The 19,877-nt window shown below is 46.7% G+C and overlaps 2 protein-coding genes and 1 non-coding gene across 3 annotated transcripts; 1 reads left to right on the forward strand and 2 right to left on the reverse strand.

The window, feature by feature from the left end:
- Positions 1-1,960: 1,960 nt before the first annotated feature.
- LOC115391526 (plectin) lies at positions 1,961-5,641 on the forward strand. The gene is made up of 8 exons (XM_030095798.1): positions 1,961-2,227; positions 3,105-3,245; positions 3,586-3,786; positions 3,980-4,167; positions 4,463-4,676; positions 4,787-4,885; positions 4,967-5,034; positions 5,482-5,641. The coding sequence occupies exons 1-8, from the start codon at positions 1,961-1,963 to the stop codon at positions 5,639-5,641; spliced, it is 1,338 nt and encodes a 445-aa protein (XP_029951658.1).
- A 518-nt stretch (positions 5,642-6,159) lies between these two features.
- Positions 6,160-19,578, reverse strand: eif4g2b (eukaryotic translation initiation factor 4, gamma 2b). The gene is made up of 20 exons (XM_030096574.1): positions 19,403-19,578; positions 18,490-18,598; positions 14,379-14,504; positions 13,185-13,287; positions 12,883-13,014; positions 12,540-12,606; positions 11,702-11,853; positions 11,510-11,620; positions 11,213-11,395; positions 10,979-11,120; positions 10,338-10,501; positions 10,128-10,241; positions 9,692-9,820; positions 9,324-9,428; positions 9,011-9,226; positions 8,674-8,932; positions 8,036-8,240; positions 7,723-7,931; positions 7,509-7,630; positions 6,160-7,419 (listed from the first exon to the last, which is right to left on the reverse strand). The coding sequence occupies exons 7-20, from the start codon at positions 11,783-11,785 to the stop codon at positions 7,354-7,356; spliced, it is 2,109 nt and encodes a 702-aa protein (XP_029952434.1). The 5' UTR covers positions 11,786-11,853; positions 12,540-12,606; positions 12,883-13,014; positions 13,185-13,287; positions 14,379-14,504; positions 18,490-18,598; positions 19,403-19,578; the 3' UTR covers positions 6,160-7,353.
- LOC115392649 (small nucleolar RNA SNORD97) lies at positions 9,903-10,086 on the reverse strand. Its single transcript, XR_003931895.1, has one exon. It is a non-coding gene; the product is annotated as a small nucleolar RNA SNORD97 (small nucleolar RNA).
- Positions 19,579-19,877: the final 299 nt, after the last annotated feature.

Genomic DNA, 19,877 nt, shown 5'->3' on the forward strand with positions numbered 1-19,877 from the left:
GGCGGGAGCCGGCGGAGGTGCGTCAGCGTGGGAAGTGATCTGCTCCGCTGTGTTTACGGCCGCTTTATCATCACGTGTCGACAGCCAGGATGTTTCGGTGCACAGCAGGCGAGAGGGTTCAGCGTGTCCTACTTTCATGACTCGGTGAGGATGGTGTGAATAATGGAGCTTCCCCCTCCGTCTGCTGGAGGCTGCACGCCGCAGTGGGTAACTGGGTCTCCGGGCTGTAAAGGATACAGGGATGTTAAAACTGACAGGAGCTGCAGGAGAAGCTAATTGGTCACAGCTCCCTGGGTAGAAAGAACCTCACAAAAAGAATAGCAAAATGCAAAGATGAAAGTGTAACTGTCCCCTCACGCTGCAAAAAAAATAGAACAAGAGTGAACTGTAATTGAAAGAGTTTTCCGAGGTCACTGATCCAAAACCAATTACAGACTCTTTTTGTCCCTCAGGCAGAATCCTCAAATGTCAGATTTCTTCTAAACGCCTGTTTTAAAGAAATATATATTCAGTTAATGAGGTTGTCTGTGACTGAAACCCATGAAAGAAGAGCACACACTCATTTTTTTACCTTCAACTTGTGTGTATCTGTCGAGACTTAGCAGCCCTGTCTCTTGATCCAGTCACTCAGTGGTATAAGAAGACCGCACGCCAAATTCAGGAGGGAGCGGAAATACATCCCAGGTAAAAGTCCTGTATTTATGGAAGACTTTTAAAAGCCTGTATTCACCACAGCTGCTGTGGTGCATGCTGGGAGGGTTAGTGCTACTGACAACCAGATCAATCACATCATAACTGTAATATGCTCCAATGTGCATTTAAAGTGTCACCGTGGTGAATCCTGCTGCAGGAACATTTGTACTCGAGAAATGCTGTCTGGCAGGTTTCTCCTGTGTGGTTTGCATGTTCTTACTTGTGCCTGCTTAGAGTTAGGGTTAGGGGTTAGAGCACGGCTAAGGTAGGGTTCGGATAGGGTTTTGGTGACAGTAGGGTTAAGATAGGGTCAGGGTTAAGGTAAAGTTAAGTTAGGGTTAAGGTAGGGTTAGGGTCTTACTGAAGATACTGCATCATTCGGTCCCAATCCAAATATGTACACAATTAATCCACTCGAGGTGCATAGCATGGTTGACCCTCACTCTGGGACAAGAATGTGGCAGATGAGTGACCTCTCGTGTTGACTGGATCATATTTTGACTTGAGGGACCCACGTTTTTTTAAACTTAGGCGACTGACTTGATACATCCGTCAGTGGCTCAGCTCCCCTTCTGAAATACTCGCAATGCAGGCAAATAGTTGGGGAATTATTCCCACAAATGACTAAGAGCATTTCCTTTGTGTCCAAATTAACCACACTTCATCAATAATTGGCTTGTTTTAGGAAATCTTCATGGTTGTGAATGAGGTCTGCAGCACAACCTCAGATGGTGTATGTCAGCAGTACAACCCTGGTTTTGATCCTTTTGACAGTTACTGCTCATTTTTGCCGCATGACCGAATCCAAGAACTTTTACTTCTGCTTTTAGGATGCCTCTTTGTTGATATACATTTACCACTCTTAGGTACAAAACTTTCTCGTGTGGAGAAAAAAAATATTATGTAGTGAAATCAATCAATAGTACAAACGGCGGTCCTCCATGTGAAAGCCAAACAACGGATGTTCTTCAAAGACATAGTTGTAGAAATTACTCTCTTGTTTGCCGATGTCACATGAGTTCATCATGAAATGTTTCCTGTCCAGAACACGGAGACTGTTGCTTCTGTCTCATTGCAGGGTTATCCTATCATATTACTTCATCAATAATGCAGGCTGCTCAGCTGGTGATAGGATCCACACAGTCAACTTCACATGAAACTGAGAGCTTCATTCAGGTCCGTGGTCCCGAGCCCCGACTGCTCCCTCCGTCTACGCCTGCAGCAGCGTGAGTCACGGCCACGGCGGCGGCGCCTGTTTGTCTTGGAGATGGCGCTCAGGGCGAAGTCGCACACGGACCTGGAGATGACCGGCAGGTCCTCGTTCGACGACGGCGTGTACAAATCTCTCTCCATGAGCAGCAGCAACCTGAACAGAAGCAGCCGGTTGGGGAACGGGGTGATCGAGGAGGTGAAGGTCCTGTCGAGGCCGTGCAGGAGGCCGGTGCGGGCGGTGCGGCCGGTCAGCGCCGTCACCTCCAGCAGCTCCTTCCTACAGATCAACCATCTGCAAGGAGAGCTGGTCAGGAAGAGGAAGGTACGGCTGACAGAAATCTGCCATCTGTGAAGTTAAAATGTGTGCTAAAGAGTATCGAGGCTCACACTCCAGCGATGCTACGCTATGATTAAAGTACAACTGAGTGTGTGGTGGGGCAGCACACAGTTTTATATTTGTGAGTGCAGCGGATTATTTTCACAGACAACGGATGCCTCACTTACAACAAAGGAAGGTGTAAAAAAAGTACAAAGGACCCTAAACAAACCACAAACATTGAGTTACTGTTCCAAAAGTTCTCACAGTTATCTAACAAATGGTACAAAAAGAGAACGGCTTTTCCCAGTTATCTGCTAACTTCCTGCCAATGATAAGCACGTGCATTGAAATAAAGTACATACTGTTCGTTTGCAGATAAGCTTGACGAGAGATTATCCTCGTCTAAAGCGAGTAGCTGTTCAAGTCTCAGAGTTTTGCTATCTGAGTATTTCTTGTCCAAAAACACTTAATATACTTTTATTACCTGACTTTGTGGGGTTTTAACTCTGTTCAAGTGGATTTCATAAAAAGGCTTTTCGGAGAGACTCTGCAGACTGCTGACAGCCCTCAGTGACCTCAGGAAAACCCAGAGAGATTGAAGGTCGTTCTTCAGCTAAGAGGAGTTTGTTATACAGCTGAAGTAAAGACTGTCTTTTAGCAGGGGTCTCAAACTCCCGGTCTGGGGGCTGCTTTCCCTTCCCTTAACTCAAAACTCAGGCCCCATTTTATAATGCATTTTCAAGGGAAAACGCTAAACTTTTGTTGCATTTTGACAGTCCGTCTACTCAACAAAATCACTAAATCTTCCAGTCATGTAACCTATCATGAAGCGTGTATCCCTTGTGATGGATCTAGTGTTGATGGCGTGCCGTTTTGTCAGGAATGTGAAGACCTGAAGAAAGAAAACAAGTACTTATCCAACGAGATCCACATGGAGCGGATCGTCATGCGCACGGAGAACGAGCTGACCATGAGAAACCTGAGGAATCTGAACCAGGAGCTGCAGGCTCAGGTCAAAGAGGTAGTGACGCTCCTGACGCCAGACACCGTTTGAAGCAGAACATCGATCGTAAGAGTCTTTGTGAAATCAGTGATATCAGTGTAGGTGAAGGTCTGTTGAGTTTCCAGTCCTCCAACAGCCTTGAAGGCTCCAGTGTGCGTAGTGAGTGTTTTCTTTAAAACTGCTGAAGTGGTGAAATCTCTCTAGTCCATCTACGTCCATGCGATGTCCTGAAGCAGATCCTGTTTTTCACTCGCAGGCTCAGAGTTGAAATACAAGTAGAAACAGCGGCTGCTTCTGTTTCCTGACCTCACACACTTCGGTTACACTCCCCTGTCTCTCCGCCGGTGACCCCGGCCAGCTGAAGCAGAGGCTGTATCAGAGCCAGCAGAGAGCCGCTTTGTGCACGAGGGCCGCGGACGAGGCCGAGGCGTCCCGAGGGGAGGCGGAGAAGAGCCGGGCGCTGGCCGAGGCCCGGGCCCTCGGCTCCACCAGGGAGAGGGAGGCGGCCGAGGCCGACAGGGGGCGCATGAGCGAGGAGCTGAGGCTCTTCAAGAAGGAGGTGATGGAAAACATGTTTGGTCACTCATCCATCCATCCATACATCCATTCATCCATCCACACTGGAACCCACAATCTGATGCTCAGACATTCTCCACAACACAGGAATGTATTTTCCTGTTTAAACAGGATATGAAAAAGACACGATATTTCCTCTGCCTGAATGTGACTGGATCCTTCGTTCGCGCCTGCAGCACACAGATCTGCAGCTTTTACAGGCACAAACGGAGAAGAACTACTTCGAAGCCAAGCTGAGGCTGGACCGGGTGAGCGGGGAGAAACAGGCCCTGCAGCAGGAGAAGCGCAGCCTGGAGGCCGACAGAGACGACCTGCGACACAAGCTGAGGCAAATCACGCAGGAAAACGTCCAGATTAAAGAGAGGTGAGTCAGAGATGAATATAAAGACATCAGAGGAGGGGGGGGGGGGGGATAAAGACGACAGAGATGAAATGGAAAGGTGGTCTGATTCATAGATGTAAAGATATTTTCTTGACACTAAAACTCATTAAATCCCACGCCTGTCAAAGCGCATGATATTCCCCGAAGAATTACAACGGAGAGTCCAGGAACCCACATGTGCCTGATCAGTCCAGGTTTATTCAGACACGGTGCAGCGGACAACGTGAAACACTCACGTACCTCCGTCCGTCAAGAGGCTTCCGCCTTCTGTTCGCAGTGAGATGGACTTGAGGCGCAGGGCGGCGGCGCTGGACGAGGAGAGCAGGAAAGCCCAGCAGGGTCAGCGCGAGGCGGAGGCCGAGAGGCGGCAGGTGGAGAAGGAGAGGCAGGAGAGGGCGGCCGAGTGTCTGAGCTGGAGGGAGAGGCACCGGGAGCTGGCCGACAGGCTGCGGGCCGAGGACGACCTGAGAGCTCTGAGGCAGAACAAAGCAGTGAGGAGTTCACCTTCAAATGACCTTGGACTCTCTTTTGTGTTTCTTTGTCTCTTTGTGACTTTGCCAGATATTCTATGTCCCTGTGCTCATTGTGTCTCTGTTGACAGTGTCAGGCCAACATCAAGAGCTACTTCCTGTGCATGACGGAGAGCGACCAGAGGGTCAAAATCCTCAAAAACCCAGACGGCTCTCCAAGGAACTTCACGGTGAGCGTCAAACTCCGATCGACGGCTGTTTCACGCTTCCAGGAGTCCGTCTGAACTCTCCGTTACTCTTTCTCTGTGCAGGAGGGAGACCCGGTCTACATCTCCACCCCAGAATCCAGTCCTGAGGAGACCGAGAGGAGCTCCTCCAGGTGATCAATGTGTCCACCGGGGGGCGCCGCGTTCCAAACTACAGCTGCCACAGAATCGACTTGGTTTCATCTTTAAAATAACAAAGGAGCATATAAAAAGAAAAAAAAAAATGCTACATGCAACTATATATGAAGATTCCATGTCCGATTTTTGTTTTGTTTTATGTGAGCCAAACAGCTTAAAGTCAGAATAAAAATAATGATGAGTGTATATTAGTGTTTACCACAGCTACTGAAGGGGCTGTAAGCGTTTGCATTAAAACTTTGGAAGCATTTTCCTCACTTCACATGACGGCGTCGGACCGTCTTCAAAAATTGTTTTCAGTGGCTCCAAGCACCGAAAACGCAGCAAAACTTTAGTTTTTTACTTGAAAACATTGTCGTATTAACAGGTTTGTCTGATTCATCCTCGCTAAAAAAAGACATTGACGCCTATATTTCCTCCAGGACCATGTTGAGAGTCTCCGCCCCGCACACAGGCAGAGATCAGGGGCCCAGTCACTTCGACGAGCTGCCCGCCTTCGGAGGAGAGCGACCCGACTCGGCGCCCACACGCAGGAGCAGGAAGGTGGTGGAATACTTCTGGATTCCCACCGACCAGGAGTGATCAGTGCGTTTTAAAGCATACAGGATGCAGACCATCTGCGACCACTGGATGAAAACTCAATGCTTCCAAAGTACCACAGCTAAAAGTCACCACTGCAGACTTCATAGCAAAATTTAAACGGATGATATGAAGCGTGTTTTGCCAGAGTAAAAACTTTACCTGTTTTTCTATTAAGCTTATAAAGTGGAAAAACTGGACTTGTGTGGAATAACATTATGGATTTCTTCTGCCTTGTTGGTAAAATAAACTTGGTCCATGTTTTTCAAGATGGCGTTTGAAAGCCAGAATGTCATTACGTGTTCGTTTGCAGGGAAGTTGCAGCTATGAAGCACACGGTGTAATACCACGGATGACCTGTAGGGTAGCAGGCAGTTAAGCTAGTGCAGTTAGAGAAAGCTACATTTCTCTGTCGTTTTAAAGGGTAACATCACAAAAATCACTAATGAAAGTCAACGAATAAAAAGGGAAACCAAACTGAAATGTGTATAAAGTTGACAAATCAGACGGGAGAGCTGATGAACGGTGCTCATGTACTGGACTTTATTGACATTAAAGCAATATAGGTGCACAAAAATTATGAATACCTTACAGTCAGATCCAGATTCTTGGTTAAAACTTGATCATCTGTTACCTTGTTTTTAATACAGCGAGCAAAGTGGGGGGGGGGGGGGCGGGGGGTCAAGAACAATTAACCAAATGGATTCGTTTCCACCTGAAATGGAAAAAATGATTTCAAATAAACGCAGCCCACATCGACGCCATCCCTCCAGAAATTTATTCAAAGAACGGCTCAATTCCTAAACACCAGCTCTTCTGTCTCTTAAATATGGATCATCGTAAACTGTGTTGAGGCTTTATTGGAGAATTAAATAAAAAACACTTGGGTTAAGTGTGCGATCAGGCCAGGACTTCAATCAAATACTTCAGATTCTTCTTGGATTTCATCTTCCCAGCACAAAAAAAGCCGATCTAACTAAGAGGTAGAAACACAGGCAACTCTGAAACGTTACGGCGGCACACCAATGAACACAAGGATTTTTTTTTTTAATAGGTTTTTCTTTTTTTTTTTTTTTAAATATTGTAACATTTGGACGATGAGTACTTGCAACCACTCGTGTGAATAAAAGACAAGAAGAGCGACATGTAACAGAAAAAAGAGGAAGTGGTTAAAAAAAAAGCATGCTCGTCCTTAAGGGCTACGAAGAGCACTTATTTAAAAAAAAAAAAAAAAAAAAGGTTTTAGTACGGGGCGACTACGCATGCAGTTATGTTGTTATCGTCAGCGGACGCTTCGCTCGGCCTGGCGACGGCTTTTGGACCCCTCGCACCAAATCTCTCATCCTTTTGGTTGTTCTGGCAGCGCTCGCCGACGTGCCGCTAACTTCATCTGGCTGGAGGGAACAGAGGGAAGGACTCTACGCCTTTCTTAAAGCTTCTTTTTCTTTAAACTATCGGGGGGCGCTGAGGGCTGGAAATCAAACAGGAAACATGCAACACAGAAAAAAAAAAAGAAGAAAAAAAAAAAAACTAAACAAAATGTGGCGGAACCACTTCTGACTTGACGAATTCCCGTTTGTGCGGAAAACGAAGCGAGCGGCTCCGCTTCGCATGCTCGAGCTGGAATTCAGCATGGAACGCAAAACGGGAGGAGACGAGAAAACCAAGCTGATCGACGCCACGATGATGGGATGCTCCCTCCATCCTCCTCCTCCTCAGTCCGCCTCGTCCTCCGACTCCTCCTCCTCCGCCGTCTCCAGCCAGGTGAGCCACTGGTTGACCTGAGCGGGGGAGGGGAGGAGAAAAACGTCAAATGAGGATGAACTGGGATGTGCTCGTCCCGTGCTCTGGGTCGGAACCGTCTGTGTACCTGGAACAACGCTTTTCCTTTTCCAGGGAATTCTTGGGTGATGTCTTCTTTCCATGCAAGGAAGGCTTCTTCTTCGATGATCTCCATGTCGTAGAAGTTGACAAAGTAGCGCAGCAGCATGCCTGAGAGGACAGGAGGTTTTACAGACGGGAGTGGGGGAATGGCTGGATGGGTTTCGGGTGGGGGGAGGTGTGTGTGTGAGAGTGTGTGGTACCTTTGGGGAAGCTGCTGGCGTTGCAGTGCACCTGCAGGGCGTAGAGGGCGCTGACCTGCAGCTCGGTGTGATCGTGCAGGAACTTCTGCATGACGGGCTTGAACGCCAGCAGCAGCAGCTTCTCCTGCTCCAGCTGCTCCTTGGAGGGCGCCGCCAGCTGCTCGTCGCCCTCGGCCACGCACAGCTCCTGGGAGATGTACTGCAGGAAACTGGAGGGAGGAGCACAGACTCAGTCTTCACAAAGTGATTTAAACACCAGAGTATTTTCAAGCTTTCGGCTCTTCCCGACACGTCGACACTCGCCAGGCTGTACCTGGTCATGAGGATGTTGACAAAGCCTTTATCGGTGTGGAGCTTGGGCGAGATGTTGTCTTTGATCCACTTGTAGATGGACTGAGGAGACGGGTCTGCCTTTATCTGCTTCAGCAGCTCCTTCTCCAGCTTCAGCAGCGGGAACAGGAAGCTCAGGCCCTTCCCCTCCAGGATCTCCAGCATGCGGTCCTTGTTCTGATCGATTTCTGCCAAAGATAAACTACAGTCTGAGGTTTGAGGTTTGAAAGGAGGGAACGCCTCTCTGAACATGAATTCCTGCAGTGCACGTCAACCACCACCAGGGGTCAGCCATGATTTGGAATAAAAAACACTTGAGTTTGATCATCCAGGCTTTTCAGATTATCCCCAACATTTCTCAGATTTCACATTTTTTTCTTTTTGTGATATTCTGACAGAAACTATGAAGTGTTTTTCCTTCAAGCAAACGTTTCCTAAAAGTGAATCATACAACCGTTCGCCGTGAACATTAGCATGCAGTACAAAAACCCCAAACATCGTAATCAACATAAATGATTCTTGCTCAAAGATAAAGCCAAAGGACGTACTGACTCTAAACTTTCCTGGCAGTTAATTAAAAGAAGAAATGAGGAAGAGCAGGGTCTTGCTTGCGGGCGGTACCTGGGAGCATCTTCTGCATGTTGACCTTGCTCTGCTGGAAGAGGTCGGTGAGCCACTCGCGGTCCTTCAGCTTGGCCGTCTGCTGCAGGCACAGCAGGAAGAGGGGGAAGTGGGTGCCGTTCTCCAGCGGGTGGGCCAGCTCCGCCACGCTCAGCAGCTCCGCTATGATGGCCCGCGCCGCGAACTGGGCCAGGTAGGACTTCACCAGGGGCACGTCCACCTCGATCTTGGGGCACTGGTCCAGGACGTTCAGGAAAGCCTTGAGCGGGGTCGAGAGAAAGCTTTGAGCAGCGGTGCGCCTCAAACATGTCTTGTTTTGACGCGAGTCCGGTCGTACCTGCATGAAGTTCTCCCCGGTGATGAGGCCCTCGGTGCGCAGCGTGTGGATCAGGGTGCTGGCGTGCTCCTTGTCCTCATCGGGACGGTCCAGGGAGCACACGATGATCTTACTGAGCATCTCTGGCAGGAAGTGCTTCGGCGCCTTCATCTCTCGCACGCCGCTCACGGCCTCCGGCATGTTCTTGGTGTTCAGGTACTCGGTCACGATCACCTCCTGCAGGGCGGAGCCGAGAGCAGAGTCAGCTGCTGTGATCGCTGGAGAGGATCCCTAAGCCACAGCGCTTCCTCTGCCGCTCGTTCCGTTTTCCTACCGTCATCTTGAGCAGCTCCTCCCGGGCAGGCGGCGGCTTCTTGTTCGTCTTCTGAGGCTTCTCTTGAATGGGAGGAGGGTTGGTCTTCAGGCCAAGCTGTGGAGGCTGAAGGCCAAAGGTCAGGAAGTTAATGCAGGAAATACCAAAATTGCGTTATTTTTTGATTGCAGTAAATGAAATGACGGCATTTAATCACGCCTCAAATTCATACTCCAGCACTAACAGCATCCTTCCTTTCAGTTCGGCTCAAACTGACAGCCTGTTAGACGATTTCCTGCCCATCAACTTTCAGTTAAAGCAATATTCACACATCAGCTTTCCCAGCATTTAATGAAAGCTACAGGAGGGATTCAGATTGTGTCCGATACCTGTCCCAGAGGAGGGGTTTGGGTGCGGGGGGGCTGGGCGCTGGGAGGCATCATGTTGGGGATCTGTGGCTGGAGCTTGGGCACCTGGTTCTTGTTGAGGAGGAATGACTGAGCAGGCCGGAGGCTGATCTGTGGCATCGGGAACAGAGAGCATGCGGTCGGATCAGTGGAGCCTCCATTAAACATTCTCTACTCTCTCCATGGTTTAAAGACGCCCTCAGCTCTCATAATCGCAATCAGTGGACCAGCTCCCGGTTAGAAATGTAGAGACAGAGAGGAGCAGAGGAGGGACAGGAGAGACGGAGGAGAGTAAAGGCAGAATGCAGAGCAGAGGAGGAGACCAGCAGCTGGTTGTGTCCCTCAGAATAACGCGTCTTTTTATAATCACTGGGCATCGAGAGGACAACACAGGTCGCTGGCGTTTAAATCCACTCGCCTCGTCTGCGTTGAGCTGTCCTTTCTTGCTGAATCGTGGAGGCATGTCCTTGGACTGGACCTGCTGCTGGGCCAAGTGGTTCTGGTTCTGGTTGAGGAAATGTTGGTTCTGAACCTGTTTGAAGAGAGAACGGTCAACAGAACTCAAGACAAAAAGATGGAGTTGATTTGTTAGGAGATCATTGGCTGGGCTGTCTGAGGGGGATCATACCTGGTTGGACTTGACAAAAGACTTGGGCCCCATGTCGAACTGCGACTGTGGCGGGGGGGCGATGTGGCCGCCGTGGCCGTTGAAAAGCGGGTTGGTGCGATGGCGTCCCATAGTGGGCGAGTATCTGTCCTGAATAACCCCTGGGCCAGTTCCAATTCCACTGCCTGACAGCACGGAGCACAGGAAAGAGTCACGACGACAAACCAGCAGCGACACGGCAGTTTCAGAAATTACAAATGCAGCCGGTTTCCATTTCTGGAGGAAACATCTGTATCACACTTTAGGAAATAAATTCATCTTAATGTCATTGTATGTCTAACAGGACGAATCACAGTCAGTCTGGACGTCTGAACGCTGGAGCACGCTGCTACTTTACAGCAGCCAGCACAACATAAGTATCTGTTGTGTTGTCAACACTCCAGTAACTGGTACTTTACAACTGTGCAGTCACAGAAACAAATACCATGTTGGGTTTCTGTGCTGCGGCACAATGACTTCTTTCAAATGCGCTGCGACTCCCCGCCAACATTTCGTCCATCGAGAGGGGAGCGGGGGGAAGGCCATGTGCACCAAACACAAATTACTTGGAATATAAAGGGTGAGGGGGCATTATGAGGGCTGGAGACGACCGAAAAACTAACCTGGCATCTGTCCAAACATGTCGGCCAATCCCCCGAGAGTCTCCCTGTCCAGTTTCATTCTGTTGGGCATGAAAGGGCTTTCCAGGAAGAAGTCCATCCTCATCCCCTGAGACATGGGCGCTGGGATGAAAACACCCAAATCCTACAGAAGACAGCGATTCCAAACATTAAGACCACGATTCTGCTCGGTCACACTTTGAGCTTCAACGTGCGTTTATTCAATTCTGGACTCACTTTCACTGCGTCCTGACGGATCTGGTTAATCGTCTTTGGTCCGTTGTCGATGAAAGCCTTGCGGGGGACCCAGTTGTTTTCTCGCAGTTCCACTGTGTCTTGCAGTAGGAAGCGGATCCGAGCGGGCAACTCCTTGTTGTTCATTAAGGATCGCATACGGCCAAAGTACTGATCCATTAAAGACTGGGAGGAAACACGGCAGAAACCAGGATTTACACTCAACCGGAGCATCAGAGGGTCGAACTCAGTTTGTATTCACATGGCTGACAATGTCACACGCTGAATCTGAGCTGTTACCTTTGCTTTCTCATGGTCGAGTCTCGGCCCCACTGTTCTCATTATCTGACAGAGGCATTCCAGATCCTCTCCCATATCCTTGAGCTGGACTCTCTTCTTCTTTTCCAGAAGCTTGAGGAGCAGCGACACAGAATCAGAAACGCGGACCTCACACCCAATCTTCAACAAGCACCAGTCCAAGAGCGTACGTACTGTTTTGATGCACTTATGAAGGATAGATTCATGGATGAGGTCGAGTTTGCCAAGTTCCCCGATGAATTTAATGTTGCCAAGCATCTTGATCTTGGCGATGGCACGCTGCTCCTCCTCCTCAGAAGTAAGAGGGTTGTCATGTTTGTCATAGACTGGAAAGACGGAGAGGAAGACGGCATTATTTATGATACTGGAGACACTGGCAGGAGCTGCTGGTTGCGCACCGAGGCCAACTAAAGTCTGATATTCTTCTGAAACAAAGGTTAGACCAATTTTTTAAACCGTCAGTGAAGCAGGAGAAAATTTAGCTACAAGCTGACGAGCAACGGGAATCTGCAGAAATTTACAGTCTCATCTAATCGTTTTAAACACCCTTGTAAACAATCACATCTCAGGTTTTGATATAAAATACAATTCACACCGATTTTGATAGTTGGATGCATAAGGTCAAACACAAGGCTCACCACCAGACCACTAAGCAAATTAAAAAATTAAAATAAAACACTGATATTTTTTTTTAAAACGTTCACGAGTAGCAAACAATAACAATGAGAACCGAGCTGAAGAAAGCTTTAGTCTCATTAAAAACGGCTTAACGTTGACATTATAATTTTTGGTGGTAATTGTTTGGCTTTGTGAAAATTCTGCACCACAACAAAGAAAATCTTTAAATTTTAAATCTAAAAGTTATCAAGGCACTATTTAACCAGTTTTTCCCACACTTGAGATAAAGCTGGACTGTATGAGGCCCCTGAGGTAAAAAGTGTGCCGCGACCCCCCCCCCGCCCCCAGAACCCACAGCGAGGAGTTAAAAGTAACACGAAGCACGAGGACTCACTTTCAACATTTCTGGTGCGGTTTTCAAATTCATCTTGAAGCTTGGAAATCAGCAGTCTTCTGAAGGTCTGCAGTTGGAACAAAGTGTACAGTTGTAGCACAGAGAGCGGCTCTCATGTTTTACACTGGAGGCACAACAAATCTGCTGTTGCACGGGGCCCAACGAGCCAACGACAACAAAGTGAAGAATTATGATCTTTTCTTAAAGGTCAGATGGGTGCTGATTGCTTTAACAACTCCAAAGAAAACAGAAATGCTTTTTTTTTTTTTCTTTTTTTTGTTGCACAACATTGTCATCCATCACTGGCTGACAAAACAATGAGGCTGGGAGGAGCGGCACTCACTGTGCTCTGCTTTTGGGATGTTTGGATCTCAGATGAAGGGCCATCAAAGTTTGGTGCGTCCTCTGCCAAGCGCAGACATAGCTGAGCATAGAGCGAGCTATACTTCGGCTCTTCTAGGGCTTTGTCTACAATCTGCAACACACACAAACGCACACGAGTCAAGAGTTGCATTGCCGAGGTCATTAAAGCGTGTAGCGGACGGCTGTGACTCACTCAGTCGCCTGCCAAGACTGGATCTACCCATTTCCATTTGGCAAAGCGCTAAAGAATCTAAAACAACACAGGAGGAGTGGAATTCATACCAGCAAGATGATTCCTTTAAGGACGAGTTTTGAATCTACGCCCACGTTCAGGAGCTCAAGGCATAGCTTGTCAAACTTCTCAGGCGTGAGTTTGTTGAGTATGCTGGAAAAACAATAACAGCAGGACGATGTCAGAGCGAGACAGCGCTCCGTCAAGGCGTTTCACACACAGCTGAATCTCTACAGAGACGCGCTATACTGGAAAAGACATCACCGAGCATTTTCAGACACTGAAAGTCATTTAGCAAACATTTCTCTGAGCTCCGACTCCACAATCACGCTTTTGTGGAGGACGCCGTTCAAACCACACGTGGGAAACAGTCCCCTCTTCGTTTGCTGTAAACATCACCTGATACTAAATGGGGACACAACACGAGATGCCTTCAGCGAAACACATGCTGAGCTGGTGACGGCTGCTATATGGCGCTCGAACACCACAAGGAACTGAAAATATAGTGGCATTGTTTAACTCCTGCACTCATTTTTATACGGATTTGATTTGTTTTTTTACTGATTTGGTTGTATGTTTTCCTGAGTTTTCCATCTACCAAATTATTTGTTTATTTTATAACTCTTGCATGCCTGCTTTACTGTCTTCCTGCACTCCCCACCCTTTCACGCTGTTTTCGGCCATAAATGCACCAAAAAAAACCCCCAAAAAAACAAAACCCTATTAATGAATGTGAGCCGACATTTCGCTCCAATACCTTCAGTTCATTTCAAGTCAAAACTACCTCATTGCCTTTCAAAGAAATCACATTTGATTTGGTTGCTGTAACAGAAAATTAATTTAATATTCCATGAAATTCTACAATGCTAGAACGCCACTTTGATGAAAAGTAATGCCCCCCCCTTTCCCCGTCGGAGAACAATAACATGAATTTCTTGTACTTTCACACACTGGAGCCTTGTAAGGTTTTATTAGAATTTAATGGGGCTTTAATTGTTCCAGTAAAACTAAATGAAAAATACAAATGCAATGGAAGTGACACCACATAGCCCCATCTTACATCTGTGATGAATAATATTCCTTTTGTTGTAATAACTTTCAAATAAAGTGTCAGTTACAGAGTTGACGCTTCCTCTGGACTCTGGATAAAAACTACATGGATGTATGGGGGGGGGGGGGTAAATAAAGAAGCTATCTGTGTGTGGAGGTGAGCGATCTACTAGGAAACTGGACTTGGAACTCACCCCCTCACTTTCCTGAAGATTGCATCGTGTCGCTCTTTTTCGTTGCTGGAGTTGGCATCTCGTCTAGTGCTTCGTGAAGGAACCCATCTCTGAACGCTTTGCCCTGGGGTTTTCCCCAGGAACTCGCTGCAGAGGCACAGACACAGGAGGCTCAGCGGAGTGGAACCACGCTACACTCACAAGACGCCAGGAGCAGGAGAACCGCCGTATTACTACCTCAACACACACACAGCGAGGAAAGAGGACGGTCCTGTCTCCTCATCTACCACTACAGGCTTGAAAATAAAGACTGGGTACTAACAAGCCTCACTAAAGCCAGTGCTCTCATCAGATGTGACCCTTTAGTGTAAAATGATCCTGCGCAGGCGTGTGTGTGTGTGTGTGTGCGTGTGTTGTCTGCTGTTGACTTCATGTAACGGCACTTCTGGGAATTCAAATCACAGTTTCCTGGTATTCTGATCCTCTAATCAACAAGGCCGCTGACTATAATTGCACAATGTAGGAAACTATTGACAATAGTCACTGGAGGCATACTAGCTCCTATTTAAACATTTCTCATTGATTGAATTTCGGGATGATGGCAAAAAAAAAAAAAAAAAGGGGACAGCGATCACATTAATAAATTTTTCAAACTGCTAATTTAACTGTTCTGGCACTAATTGTGTCAGTTTATAACATTATCAGTTGTGAAAAGCATCATTTGAATTTTTATGGCAAGTACAGAAACACTGAATATTTAGTTAGCGTGCCAGGGCACAAGCTGCTGGTGTCGTTTCTTTTCGTAATAAACTGCAATGGCGAGTACATGGACATTCGAAAGGAGAGACAAAGTCGGATTGCTAACGCGGCTGACCCAACGCTAAAGCTCTGAATTCCTGTAGGCTCAAACCAACCTGTTGCCGACAGTCTTGGTATAGTGCTGAGGTGCACCCCTACCACCTCCTCCCCCCGAAGAAGCACTGCAGAAGAGAGAGGGAGAGAAAACTAGAAGCATTAGATTCACGCTACGCCGAGCGAGGCTGCGTCTTCACCTCGAGAGGAGACGAGACTAAATACGCTGCGTATTCATTCAGTCACTCAACCTTTAGAACACACCCGGGAACAAAAGCTCTCACCTACATGACGGATGGATTACAGTCTGAAAAACCGTTTTGTCAAAACAACAAACGCGTGTCTCAGTGGATTATAAGTCATTTTGCAGGTAAACATATCGAACAGACATTTAGATTTTGCATGCATGAGATCAATGGCTCATCAATTATTGGTGATTTACTGAAGCTGTGATGGAAATGAACGCTGCATGTCTGGCCTGCCGACGTTCTAGTCTGCATCAGATGCATTAACGGACACGTCTGAAGCCCATTAGCGGGGTTACCAACCTCCTTCAATTAGGAGTTTAAGTTCCCTTTAAAACAAAATTGAGAAAATTTCTTAGCAGAGAAAGTAAAAAAAATAACTGCATTAATTTTAATTTCAGAATCAACTGAATCGATATTAAAACTGGGTCCATAATACGTTTTAGCGTGGTGATATTTTTCTTCAAACAAATGTTTAACAACTTCTTTTATAAGTCACCCACATTTTTCAAGCGCTCTCACTCGCCGGTTCTAAATATTTAAAAGACGCTTAAGTTCAAGGAGTTGTGATGTAGCTTTAGTAAACTGTGCAAGTGAGATGAATGACTGCATAGACTTCCCCTTCCAGTAAGATTCCAGGCAACGTGCCAGCGTTTAACCTTTGCATTATTAAAAAACAAACAAAAAAAAACCATGCTGTGATGCATTAGTTTGCTCTGCTGTGCCAAGAACACCGAGCCATTACTATTAGGAACTATGGGTGTGAGACGAGTGGAGAATACATTATCCATTAATGCATGAAGCCACCTTGAACGCCGTGTGTGTTCATACGATGTTATTAGGAACTTTGATCAATTAGATTTATGGCGGTCTGCAGAAAAATGTGAAATCATGCAGCTTAAAAACCAAACGCCAGCAAAATTAACCAACAGGAAGTGCAGGTGTCTAATCAGTTTTCTTACTGGGTGACTTTCTTTTCAGTAAATAGTTTTCTCACAACTGAAGGGCAGTCGCAGACCACCGCGGGGTGTACAGATGTTTCTACCACTGTACTTATCTAAAACATGTACCCTTTCAGTATCAGTTGTGTTTTTAATCCCACCAGAGCAATCACAGTTCAAACTTATAGATGAACAATGAATGACTCACTATAAAGTGGAGAATGGGCGAGAGACGAAATATTGTGAAAAGAGCAGCACAAGTTCACTCTGTCTGCCGTCAGAAAACATAAACCAGCTGCATCTGGTATCCTGTCACTATCTTCTGTATTTAAGCCTCTCTCAGGCTACAAATCAGTGTTGATGGGAAATACTGTACAAATTTCCTTTGAACAATTTTCCAAAATTGTGCATTTTCATACGTGTGTTGTTTTAATAATAATGTGTCATTGTTCTGGCGTCAACTAAACTCTGTGCCGTCAGATCTGGCTGATGTGACTAAAACCTTTAACCTGGAGGGGCTGCAGCCATATGACAGACGTGATAAGTTCGTGAAATATTGCAATAAATAGCAATTTGACATTATAAAGTAATTCCTCATCTCTGCCACATGCTTAGCGTTTTGGGCTCAACTGCACGACAATGATTTCAAGTGAAAAATGCAAAACTTCTGTAGCGTTTTGGTTCTCCGATTACATGAAAACAGCACTCAGACACTAAAAATATCTTTTTGATGAAAATTGCTCCCAAATAGAGGTATGCAATGTATATCATCTACAACAGAATCATCAACGCCGTTTTGATGATGTTGGAGCCTGGGACATTCATCCGTCTCCACCCGGTCCTTTGTTTCTATGCTTGGTATGAAAAATGCCAAAAGAACTGACTTCACATTATTACCATTTATTTAAGTATAGCCAGATGTACCGTTCAGCATGCTGCACCTTACGGGGAAAAACACAGGACAATCCCCTGAGTATTTTGGCCCGAAAGGATCCTGATCATTCATGCAACAGAGCTTTTACTCCATGTTGTTCTGGGCTGGGCCTGCCCCGACAGATAGGTTGGACTTCATTTGCAATTGGGCAGTTTGGTGTTGAAGTCAACTGAGATCATTATCAAGGATGTTTGAGACACTAATGTGTGAGTGTTGGTATCTCCAGAACATGTTAATATGTTTACACTTTAGCAGAACATATTATACACTTAGTCCATCCAAGAAGAATCTCAACAGCATCTCATTTTTGGTAAAGAACGACATTTTAAAACAATTTAAAATTATATCAGAAGACTATCGCTATTGGAATATTTAAAAAATATTAAACACACACACTTTTGTTTTGGACATATCGCGTAACCCCTACTTCCAAGGTTGAACTTTTTGAAAACACTCGGGCTCTGTCGTGGTAAACTGTTCTCCTGCACACACGCACGAGCAGATGGACAGTAACAATAATGGCATTTTCCAGAGTGTGTGACTCCCAGTGCAGATTCTCCTGGGACCAGGTAGTTTTAGACTTGAGAGTCACCTGTAATAGCAACCCAACGTCATAGTCTGACCACACGAATATCCATGTGCTCCCATTGCAAATGTTAATACTGCATTGTTCAGTACTTGCATGTGTGTATGGTTTCATGACAAACAAACAGTGCCATCGTCATCGGTGTCTGTGTTGTTGCTATACTTCGCGAACATTATTTTCTGAATGTTGCCCTGTCCATGTCAAACTTTTCTTGACAAAATAATGCAAAATCTATGCGTTTTCCCATGAAAAATTAAAAGTGCCCCACTTGAGCTTTTGTATTTATAGAGAGGATACCAATGCAGCCAAACCTCAATTTGGTGTGCATTGTGAACAGGGTGTGTGCCGCTATCAGCAGTCCACAAACAAGAGGACAGAAAAGCTCCCAAGGCTCGCAGTGTGCACCCAACCCCCCCTTTTAAAAAGGTCTCACAAAGGAAAGTGTCTGACAGCCATTTTGAGCCTTCCCACATCCTGCTCTGTTGCACAGGCCGGAAGTTTCAGCCCTCACTGTGATTTTTTTTTCGGCCCTGATTAATGTTTGGTGTTTCATCTGCAGCGTCAGGGTCATTACCTGAAACGAGAAGCACCCCCTTCTGCAATCACACTCTCCACTTTGGCGGCTTGACAATGAAGAATACTCAAAAGAATAAGAATAATAGGAGGGGATGGGGAAAACGGTGCTGGGGGAGAGAAAGAAAGCAATTAGAGGCTGTGGGCGAGTAAAACAGGCAGACACAGAGATCCAAATGCAGCTGTGGGAGTTATTCTGACATTTGCATCACTTGAGCCTCATAAACGGTGCAGATGTCTTTGTTACGAGCCTGGCTCCACCACGGAGAATTGACATGAGACAAACGCTTGACGGATGTTACTGACACTCGGAAATATATGCAAGACTTTAAAAACAGTAAATGTCAAATGTGCGTCGGCTAACCGGCTAATTCGTTAGCCTTTCCATCAAGATAGCGGCGTCACGACCCAACATGTTTATGCCGTGTTTCTGTGTAGCTCTTTCGCACAAACTCGCCGCAGATCTGGGACTGCTGCATGCCGCTCTGCCGTCCTGGATGGGGGACGAGAGCAGACTGGATCCAGCCGCACCGCTGCTGCAGTGACACGGGCAGGGCAGCGTAGCGTGGCCGGCCGCTAAAGCTCCGACTCCCCGGTATTTCCACAACCATCCCCCGGTTTATCACACAGGTTAGTGGTAAGATAAATGCCGTATAACGGGATGTCATGCATGTAGCTCTCGGTGTTTATTTAATTTCTCTGCAAATGTTGCAACCAACAGTAGACTGTCGACGACGCCATTTTCTGTCTGAATTTAAATCAGCTGTCGGTGAGCTACACTACTGACCGACCGACCGGCTCCGGAGCTTAATGCGCCGCCGCTAGCAGGCTGCAGCTAAACATTAGCCGCTGCAACAGGAGCCATTTTGGATCAGCCGGTGCGGCTTTCGGGAAGGGAGAGGAATTTACCTTACCTTCACCAAAGCAACTTCAGTTTGGTATTGTTGTGTGGCTACCAAAGAGGAAATGAGACGGCTGTAGAAGGGAAAAAGGTGGGTTTTGCGACGGTCTCAGGAGAGCTACAAGCAGAAAGATGACCGCACAAACACACACATCTAACCCTCTCTGCTTAGCTAGCTGTGAGAGAGCAGCAGCTTGCAGCCTTATGGGGGCAGATAGGCGTCAATTCCGATTGGTCGAGCGTTTTGTTGCCATGTCGGCTTTAGCCAATTACAGTGAAGTATTTATTTTTAGGGCGGGCCCTTCTGCGCATATTATCCAATGAGCGTTCGTTCCAGACAAAGGAGACCGCCCCATTGAGTTGATTGGCATGAAGGAAAAAATGAAGCGCACAATCACTCAACTTAAAAAATAATGTAATTATTCAAACAAGTGTGAGGGAACTTTTTTACAGTTCTATCATTAAAACCCATAAATATGCAGCTGCAC

Source organism: Salarias fasciatus, chromosome 7 (genome assembly GCF_902148845.1).
Source record: "Salarias fasciatus chromosome 7, fSalaFa1.1, whole genome shotgun sequence".
Taxonomy (NCBI): Eukaryota; Metazoa; Chordata; class Actinopteri; order Blenniiformes; family Blenniidae; genus Salarias; species Salarias fasciatus.

What these genes read in the sequence shown, in the direction of transcription:
- LOC115391526 (XM_030095798.1), top strand. Translation starts at nt 1,961, where the DNA reads ATGGCGCTCAGGGCGAAGTCGCACACGGACCTGGAGATGACCGGCAGG. An exon ending in CTCTGAGGCAGAACAAAGCA is followed by an intron (nt 4,677 to 4,786) that starts GTGAGGAGTTCA and finishes CTCTGTTGACAG; the next exon opens with TGTCAGGCCAACATCAAGAG. An exon ending in ACCGAGAGGAGCTCCTCCAG is followed by an intron (nt 5,035 to 5,481) that starts GTGATCAATGTG and finishes TATTTCCTCCAG; the next exon opens with GACCATGTTGAGAGTCTCCG.
- eif4g2b (XM_030096574.1), bottom strand. Translation starts at nt 11,785, where the DNA reads ATGCTTGGCAACATTAAATTCATCGGGGAACTTGGCAAACTCGACCTC. An exon ending in CCGGGGAGAACTTCATGCAG is followed by an intron (nt 8,933 to 9,010) that starts GTACGACCGGAC and finishes ACCCCGCTCAAG; the next exon opens with GCTTTCCTGAACGTCCTGGA. An exon ending in GTCAACATCCTCATGACCAG is followed by an intron (nt 7,932 to 8,035) that starts GTACAGCCTGGC and finishes TCCTCCCTCCAG; the next exon opens with TTTCCTGCAGTACATCTCCC.